Source organism: Morone saxatilis, unplaced genomic scaffold (genome assembly GCF_004916995.1).
Source record: "Morone saxatilis isolate NCDOM2014 unplaced genomic scaffold, NCSU_SB_2.0 Contig22, whole genome shotgun sequence".
NCBI classification, from domain to species: Eukaryota; Metazoa; Chordata; class Actinopteri; family Moronidae; genus Morone; species Morone saxatilis.
In genome coordinates this window covers 12,465,108-12,474,733 of record NW_023339785.1, presented here as the reverse complement: position 1 = coordinate 12,474,733, position 9,626 = coordinate 12,465,108, and the positions used below count along the sequence as shown (strand labels likewise).

The 9,626-nt window shown below is 39.7% G+C and overlaps 2 protein-coding genes across 2 annotated transcripts in view; one reads left to right on the top strand and one right to left on the bottom strand.

Annotated features, from left to right (window-relative positions):
• The window catches only part of LOC118333279 (fermitin family homolog 3-like), a 14,315-nt gene extending 7,572 nt beyond the window's left edge, over positions 1-6,743 (top strand). Inside the window, exons 4-15 of the mRNA XM_035668849.1 lie at positions 173-289; positions 795-963; positions 1,916-2,018; positions 2,107-2,214; positions 2,589-2,723; positions 2,915-2,961; positions 3,082-3,206; positions 3,655-3,761; positions 3,968-4,189; positions 4,651-4,775; positions 5,328-5,469; positions 5,776-6,743. Of these exons, the coding sequence (XP_035524742.1) occupies positions 173-289; positions 795-963; positions 1,916-2,018; positions 2,107-2,214; positions 2,589-2,723; positions 2,915-2,961; positions 3,082-3,206; positions 3,655-3,761; positions 3,968-4,189; positions 4,651-4,775; positions 5,328-5,469; positions 5,776-5,955 (1,580 nt within the window). The 3' untranslated portion in view covers positions 5,956-6,743. The remainder of the gene's footprint in view (positions 1-172; positions 290-794; positions 964-1,915; positions 2,019-2,106; positions 2,215-2,588; positions 2,724-2,914; positions 2,962-3,081; positions 3,207-3,654; positions 3,762-3,967; positions 4,190-4,650; positions 4,776-5,327; positions 5,470-5,775) is intronic.
• Positions 6,744-6,857: 114 nt separating this feature from the next.
• trpt1 (tRNA phosphotransferase 1) overlaps positions 6,858-9,626 on the bottom strand; it is a 4,535-nt gene continuing 1,766 nt past the window's right edge. The window contains exons 4-8 of the mRNA XM_035668850.1: positions 8,928-9,097; positions 7,900-8,077; positions 7,669-7,725; positions 7,447-7,557; positions 6,858-7,340 (exon numbers count right to left, since the gene is read on the bottom strand). Coding sequence (XP_035524743.1) covers positions 7,318-7,340; positions 7,447-7,557; positions 7,669-7,725; positions 7,900-8,077; positions 8,928-9,097 — 539 coding nt within the window. The 3' untranslated portion in view covers positions 6,858-7,317. The remainder of the gene's footprint in view (positions 7,341-7,446; positions 7,558-7,668; positions 7,726-7,899; positions 8,078-8,927; positions 9,098-9,626) is intronic.

Sequence of the window (9,626 nt, the reverse complement as noted above, 5' to 3'; positions counted from 1 at the left end):
AGCATTTGATGCACAGTTGTTAATGAAATGTTGCCAGTTGTCAAGTGTGTTATCAACATTGTTCAGTGCGCTGTAGTGATCAGTCTGTCCCTTCTCTGCATATTATTTTGTCAGTATTATAACAGAGACACAGTCCCTAATTTCTTTTGACTCCATTTCGTTACCTCTACAGATATCCGTCACCCCGAGGAGCTCTCGCTCCTTCGGCCCATAGAGCAGAAAAAGAAGAAGAAAGATAAAGATTCGGCTGAGGAGATCTACGACCTGACCGAGGTGCCCCTCTCCTCGGGTACACTCATCACACTACATTCACACCACATGCACAACTAGTGGCCCTGAGCAAGAAACGTGAAAGAACTGCCAGTATCAAAGATTGTATTCCCTGCTCCCAATTTCACCAGTTAATCTTTTAAAATCCAGCTTTTACAACCTTGGACTTCCTATAAGTACTGTACCATGAATACAGAAAATGCTATAATTTGATCACAGTTTCATCAGCAGAGTCATAGCAAATCATGATAATAATAATAATAATCACTGTTTCTAGAGTCAGGTTTGTCTCCTCAAAAGCCTTCATTCATATAGTCTACAGGATCTACCTGTAAATGATCCAAAGATACCAGTGGAGAAGATTAATCATGGAGTGTAAAATACAGCAGTTTTCATCTGACTCTACTCCAAAGCAGCTACTGTGCATTTTAAAGCAGAAATTGAGAAATATTTTAGTCAGACTTTTTCCCTGTTGTCTACAAAGTGAAAAATTGACTGTAACCCTCCTACACTTCCTTTCGCAGTATCCCGGCCCTGTCTCTATAATGGCATGCCGGCTCATTTTGCTGACTCAGCACAGATGGAGGCCATCTACAAGATGCTGTCAGTCACCCAGCCTCCCCCTGCCCCTGAGGTCATAGCCAAGCAGTACCGCCCAGCCAGCGTGGTGGACAAGGCCCACATCCATGGCAGGTATGCCTTCACACATATCAATATTGTAAACTCATATCATATTAATAGACTTTCTTCAAAACAGCTATTTTGGCATGAAATAGTTGGGTACCTTGGGAATGTTGGTTCAGTGGTTACTGCTGTTGTCCAACAATAAGAAGTTCAAACTTCATTGCAGGAAACCTTAATAACAAATGTGCTCCTCCTTTTGTTACCACTAACAAAGACACACTCTTGATCATTTAAGTTTGGTTATTTTAAAAAACAATTCTGTTTTCACTACCCTGCACTCACTGCTGTATCGTGTTTAGCTAATTAAACTTAGATTTAGCTATTAAAGCAGCTCCCTCTTAACTGAGGGGTCAAACCTACTATAGCTTACATGCATGTTCATTGATACAGGCTACTGCCCTATAATTGGATCATAACTGGAGCTGATTGAATGGTTTCAGGCTCTATTTGCATTGAAGCTGTAGTGAGCACACTCACATTTTCATCAGAAGAATTGTCTTATTCAATTTTTTTTTTCATTCTTTGCTTTGCACTTGCATTGTGTGTACTTTAATATAATTGTTGCATAAGCACATACATAATGTATTAGAACGTACATAAAATACATTTTGATTAACCTAACCATGATCAGTCATTAACAGAAATAAGTCAAATGGAAAATATATATGCACACGTGTAAGATGTTCAATTTACATATACATATATTATCACTGTTGTTTTTTTTTATTGTTTATGGTTGTTTAGGTGGTTAATTAATTTTAATTTTAATTAATTATGTACATCAAGACAATTATACAATAGCTCTCAGGTAGTTTTTTCTGCTTGTGGGTGGGCGGTGAGATTATGGGGCCTTTAAGTTGTTTGACAATGTGAAAACCCAATAAAAGCATTTTAATAAACATATATACATGTATGTTACATACACATTTTATACACATATACTTATCCTCTGTCCTTTTAGGTGGTTGGACTCATCCCGTTGTCTTTTGCAGCAGGGAATCCAAGAAAATGACAGAGTCTGGCTTCGCTTCAAATTCTATGCCTTCTATGACATTGAACCCAAGGTGTGTGTGTGTATACTGTTTATATATATAGTACTGTATGTGTGTATGTTTGGCTTTGATTTGACTCTTTTGTTCTATAACCGTGCAGTACGATGTTGTGCGTCTGACCCAGCTGTATGAGCAGGCGCGCTGGGCCATCCTGCTGGAGGACATCGACTGCACCGAGGAGGAGATGATGCTGTTTGGAGCTCTACAGGTAAGACTGCTGCTGAAGACACTTCCCTCATGAAACTCTTAAATGTCATATATTACTGGAATCTAAATCTTACCGTATGTATATGCAAATATTGTCAAAGACATAGGATGACTAATAATAACGTTTTTTTAACAGGTTAAATATAAAAGTTTAATAAAAGAAGTCTCTCATGTTGGGATTAGACTTGATTAGCTCTAATTTGGGTTCCTTTTACTTCTAATTTGATCACAAAGAACTGCTCCTGTTAATAAATGATTGGGGTATCCAGATGATACAGCTAATAGTAACACACAACTCGAGTTGTTTTCTCCTTTAACATCCAGTACATAGTTAATAGCTTGACACTCTCCTCTCTTTCACTCAAACTCCTTTAGTACCACATCAGTAAGGTGTCTCAGTCGGAGCCCCAGATGCTGAGTTCCAATGCAGCTATGGACGATCTGGAGTCCGCCCTTCAGTCCCTGGAGGTCAAGATGGAGGGAGAGACCAGCACTGCATCCGAGATGCTGGTCAGACAAACTGAATGTCTTCTGTATCTGCAATGGTTTTGAGATAGAGTATAACTGTTTTAGGACTGTAACTCTTTCACATCTTGCAGTTTGTTTGAAACACAATGTCAAAACAAAACTCAAAGAACTGAAGATTTTTCAAACAATAGATTTAAAGGTCCAGGGCAAAAACATTTCTGTCTTTCATCCAGGAATACATGACGGCACCAGAACTCAACGACTATCTGAAGATATTCAGGTGGGATTCATTTCCATCAGCATAACCTATAAGTTCAAACAGAGCAAAGTACCAGTTTTCTGAAAATCCAGAAATCTTTCAAATTAGTTGAAACTTTTGCAATGTGATTGTATGTTTCAGGCCAAAGAGGCTGACTCTGAAGGGATATAAGCAGTACTGGTTCAAGTTCCAGGATACCTCCATCTCTTATTTCAAGAGCAAAGAGGAGAGCATCGGGGAGCCCATTCAACAGATTAACCTCAAAGGTACTAAATATATTATTGTAAATATTGTTATTATTATGCCAATAATGTATGTACAAATTAGTGGCAAATGAAGTAGCAGTCATACTTCAGCAACTTCTGTATTCACTTCTGTTTTACACACTGCTTAGATATAATGTAATGCTTCAACACAAACAAAGAGCTTTCCATATATGGTAAAAAGTGAGAATGCTGCTCTCAAGTCTATTTTCTTCTCAGTGTGCGACACGATAATGGGATCACTGGTAATCCTAGATCAGTACTATTTAAAAAAAACTGTGAGCATGACTCAGCGGGCTCAGGCGTGGACTCAAAATGTCATGGAAGTCTGACTCAGTGTTGATCACATGAATGCTCTTCTAAATTTCCCTCCATCCTTAATTTCTATGTCCAGCCCATAAATGTCAAATTTCAGTATTTGATGTTGCTTTAATAATTATCCTCTACTCAGGATGTGAGGTGGCTCCAGACGTTAACGTGACAGCACAGAAGTTCCTTATCAGACTCCTCATACCAGCGCCTGAGGGCATGAATGAGGTCTATCTGCGCTGTGAAAACGTGAGGCCACACACACACACACACACACACACACACACACACACCTTTATCATTACTATAAATACATCTCTTCTCATCTCTGTATGTGACATCCTATGATTTCCCCTACTCCTCTTTAAATACCTTTGTCTTTGTCTCACTATGTCACCTCTCTGATCACAATCTCTCTCACACACACATCTGTGTCTGTGTCTCTCGCCCTCCAGGAGCAGCAGTATGCTCAATGGATGGCTGCGTGTCGACTGGGCTCCAAAGGCAAGACTCTGGCCGACAGCAGTTTCCAGAGCGAGATCCAGAGCATCCGCTCCTTCCTGGCAATGCAAAAGACCAGCTCCGGTTCCCATGGCAACGTACCTGCCAACGATGAAAGCATCAATACTCACAGTCTGGTATCGCCACGCTACCATAAGAAGTACAAGACCAAACAGGTACGGGAGAGGTGGAATTTGTAAGAGTAAATATCATAAATATGATGTTCCAGCTACAGCAGAGCACAGGACTATTGGATCACACCAATATTACTGTGCATGACATTTAGCTCAAATTACCCACTGAAATGAGCTTAATAATTCATTTATTTATTTTAAGTATATTTTTGGGGGCTTTTATTGCCATTATTATAGTGACGGCTGAAGATAGACAGGAAAGGGGGGCAGAGAGAGGGGATGACACGCAGCAAAGGGCTGCAGGTCAGATTCGAACCCTGGGCCGCTGCATCAAGGACTCAGCCTCGGTATATGGGTCGCCAGCTCTACCCACTGAGCTAACCGGGCACCCGAAATGAGCTTAATAATTAACAGTTCTACAACTGAGACTCCAGCCCAGTTTGTGCTCAAGGCAGAAAAAATATAATTACATCTAACCTCTTGCTCTGTGCCTGTTCCTCCAGCTGACCCCTCGTATCCTGGACGCATACCAGAACGTGGCTCAACTCTCATTGACAGATGCATTGATGCGCTTCCTGCAGATCTGGCAAGCCCTGCCTGATTTTGGACTCTCATACGTCGTTGTCAGGTTGAGTTTAATTTAAAAATTGATTGAATGCCAGCTAGCATCAATTTGGAACTTTTTTATCACAACATTAAATGTGAGAAAACGGGGCAAAACTAAGAAAGTTACACTTTAGTAAGTAATTAACAACACAAATGCAAAAACAAAGTCTTTTGGCAACAGAACAGCACTCACTAGCAGTGGTAATAAAATAACCCTTTTTTGTAAAAAGGCATTTAAGGCCAAGAAAACACGGCTAACTAAAATCTAAAATCCTTCTGATGACGATTTTTGTTAAAAATGTTGTCAACAAATTGTAGCTGTGCTATTGATGATCCCGAAGTCACCATCTCATAGGAAAAAAAATAATTCTGCAGATGAATTGTGGGTATAGTGCTAGTTTGGGAAACTTTATTAAACAGAGCAATTGTATTGTAAATATGATTATTGATGGGTGGAAAACACAGAACTGGTATCCGAGTGTGATCCAGCAGGCCAGTGAAAGATGAAAGATTAACTTTTGTCTCAACAAGATTTTGAAAGAAAAGAAAAGCTGAAGATATTTTTTCCCAACAGGTTTAAGGGTAGTCGGAAAGACGAGGTAATGGGAATTGCTCCCAACCGTCTGATCCGCATTGACCTGGGCGTGGGTGATGTGGTGAAGACCTGGCGCTACAACAACATGAAGCAGTGGAACGTCAACTGGGACATTCGACAGGTGACGCCAATGCTTTCATTCACCTTTTGTCTGGGAGAGAAGTCAGCAAGATCTCGAACTTTTGTTTCCATGAGTATGTGGCACTGAATGAGCTAAAGAGACAAAGTCAATTTAGCCATTTTAAGCCAAAGAATGCCTACTGTTATTGTCCTAACTCTACCCAGAGTTACAGTTCTAACAGTGCAGAGAAAGGAACACTTAATATAAAATCAATATTGTATTTTGTCTGTGTTTTTTCAGCCCCAAAATTCATTTTTCATCTTAAAGGAATCTCATATACTGTGTGTGTTTTTCTGACTCCTCCAGGTGGCCATAGAGTTCGAAGGCAACGTCAACATTGCTTTTAGCTGCGTGACGGCTGACTGCAAAATTGTTCATGAGTTTATTGGAGGCTACATTTTCATGTCTACACGCAGTCGTGAGAAGAGCGACACTCTGAATGAGGAGCTTTTCCACAAGCTGACCGGTGGCCATGAAGCTCTTTAGGACTAAAACACACACAAAAGATGGATCTTTCACAGCCCACATCAGATTCCCTGTGTGTGCGTCTCAACAGTGGAAACCATCTGGAATAGGATTTTGTTACAACAGGCAACCACAAAAACATCAGAACAATACAACAAATGGTTGAAATAAGATATCATGTTAATGTATAAATGAGTTACAGCAAACTTTCCCTATCTGTCCATCCAAGTTTTTATATAGCCTTTGTCATAAACTACATGAATGGATGGATGACTTTACTTGTTCAGACAGTTCAGGACTCCTGTGGTCCTCATGCTGACTTCCCCTTTACTTCAAGATGGACTGCTGCTGAGCCAAACTGCTAGACATCTGGTCCAGTATCAGCAGGCTTGACAATCAAACAAACTCATGTAAAATCAACAGATGTATCCACCAGCAGCAACTTTTCTTTTTGTTTGCCTCACAGTATCCAGACTTCCTATCACTCAGGAAAGAAAGCCTTGCTATGTCCAGAGCTGCAGTTTTATTCCCACTTTAGTTTGAAATTTATGGCACATTACAACAGCCACATTATGGCAGCCAAGAATCAACAATGAGTAGAAAATATACTAGCTAATATGATATGATGATAATATGAAATCTCGTGTCTAATATGAAGAAAACAAACATTTATTCAAATAAATATAACAATTCCATTTTCATTCTGTTGTTTTCACTCCTTATGTTCATGGCATATGGTGGTAATTTCTGTTGTTTCCTTCACAGGAAGCTTCAAACCATTTATCTTCCCTCACATGCTGTGTGTGTGTGTGTGTCCATATCTTACAAGGAACTGTTAAGCAGTCCGTTAAGTAAAACCACAGTGTCTGCATCCTCTGCTTGTCCCTACTTGGTCACATGATTAACCACACATACAATATGTCTTCAAAGGTTCCTCCATTTAAAGGCCTGGCTGCTTGTTACCAATATATATACAGTATATAGTGCTTGGTTACATCTTATCTTATCTTGGCAGTTAATGTGAGCTATGGTTTATTTAGCTCTAACAATGTAACAGAAAAAACAAAGCACCAATATTTATAAATAAAAAGTGACATTTGCCAGCATAAGATGGTTGAATTGTCATATAAAAATAAAGTATGCTTTCATAAAGCCATCCAGATCCTTTCAATTATTACACAAAAATAAAACGTTTACCAATTTAGTCCCATGTAAGATGATTTCTGAAAGTATTCCCATAATGCTAGATGCTCCTGTCAAACAACAAGTGTTACCAAGGGAACTAGGCTAAGCATCAACCAACCATGGGATGCTAGCACAGCCAGGTGAGTCCTGCTATCACCAATGATAGTATAGACAGTAGATAGACAGTATCATCTGATGTTACTGCAGTGGCAGGATACTCTCTGAAACACAGGAGAAAAGTGACTTCAGTGAACAAGTAAATGTGGGCCCTAAATTCAAGTTTAGAAAAAAGGATCCAGATTGAATTAATCTATGTGTTTTTCTTACTTGTAGGCCTCAGTCTTAAGGCTCGGCTGAAGTATTTAGGGAGAAGTTTTCCTTCTGCGTTGCCTGCAGTCAGCAACACACCATTTTCTGACCAGAAGAACTCAATACCATCTGTACAGTCAGATGCACACAAAAAGAAAGAAAGTAAGAAAGATTTTTTTTGTCTAAACATATAGACTGAATTGAGCGTACTGGGTAGCACTCAGTAGTGGTTAAGCTTACCAGCGAGAGCTTTGGGGACATCGATATACACAGCTAGATCACAGTCTTTCCTCATGCCTGATGGGAAAATGAAGCACACTGTAGAACATTTGTATAACTGTTCAGTTGGCTTCTTTCTCTCTCACACACACTCTTTCACACAGCCACACACACACACACACCACACCACAACACCACAACACACACACACCACACACAACACACACACACACACACACACAAACAGCTTACCACTGATGACGCCATCCTCCCCTAGCAGGCCTGGTGCCAGGTGGATGTGTGTCCTCTTCATGCGGTTCAAGCCCTGCTGCTGGATGGAGCTCCAGTTGCGGAGGTAGGAGCCATGAACGGCCACAGCAGGGCAGTCTGGAGAACCAGCCACGACCGGTTTCAGCCCCAAATCTGTTACCTGACCACAGCAAATCGACCAGTATTAAAACAGCATTTAAAATTAGGATTCAAATGTGTAAGATTAAAATCTAATACACAGACAAACTAATGTGAAAATATGATTGGGATGACAATTTTGTTGCTTAACTAGTTGTGAAAAGCTTGTAGTGAAATTGAACTGCTATCAGGGGAAGATAGGTAGAAAAGCTGAGAGCAGAATCAAAAGGCAATGAGGATTTTTATATATCACATGTTTGTAACAAATGCATCTGTCATTGATTCAAGAGGAAAAAATAACATAATCAAATTTGAAGATGCATTTTAGCACCAGACTCACTACCTGCTACTTCCCATTGACCCTTTGTACCTTGATCTAACAATAATTATACTTATTTTTAAACTGACTGTCAGAGGACTAACATCATATGTCATCAGACATATTTAAAGTTTAAAGTGATACTTCGAAGGTGTAAATTGTTTTATTACATTTGTATGCACTTAGTGGAACGACATGGAGTTTGTTTTGAGTGGTTGTTCATTTTTCATCAGAAGAAAGTGAATGTACAGTATAAGTAGTGTATACTTATATTATTTCTAGAAAACTGGCCTTCGTTCACTCATACTCTCCAACACACATAGAGAGGACACAGACTGGGCATCTCTGCATTCTTTGTGTTGCCATTTGGTTTTAGGTCCCTATGTGTTGCTGCAGAGATGAAGAGAGATTGAATATATACTGAATAAAGCATCTACCGAGGGGAGTAATACATCCTGACATGCTGGATCAAAATCAAATATCCCCTTGTCAGTGCCACTCGTAGATTTCCACATGTCTTTTCAGCAATACAGTCACATCATCGGACATTCACCTGTACTGAGTGGCCCTGACTGGCTCGAATTTGCAGGCGGCCATCCTCCGGGTGGGTGCGAAGCTTAAAGCGCTGCTTGTCATTTGTGGCCACGACTCTCTTCACGTCTTCCAGTGAATATGAGTGGAACTGCGGGTGAGCCAGAAGTTCCTCCACAAACAGGAAACCATCTATGAGGATAAGAGTTGTTATTTATCGTGCACTTACCTCTCCTCCCTGCATTGAAATACATTTACAGTCTGCAAGTATTTTGTGAAACTGAGAATACAGATGTTGGTATTTTGAATTACACAGAAATCATGTCTCATGGTCAGTGTAGATTTGTTAAAATGTTGTTGAGAGGAGGAAAACATGACTTCTAAAATGAAGCAGCCAAATAAACAACTTTAATGTTGTTGTATACCTGTCATATTTGTAAAAGTAGTAATACCACAGTGTAGAAATACTCTGTAAAAAGTAAATGTCCTGCAGTCAGTATAATGTTTATTACTGGTTTAAAACTACTGATACATTCATGTGTACATCCCTTTAATGTTGCAGCTGGTAAAGGTGGGGGTCAGTTTTAATTGTGAATTTCCCCCACAAAAACGATCGTCTTGATTGATAACTAGTAACTAAAATGATCACATAAATGTAGTGGAGTAAAAAGTACCACACGCAGTGGAGTAGAAGTATAAAGTAGTAGAAAATTTAAATACT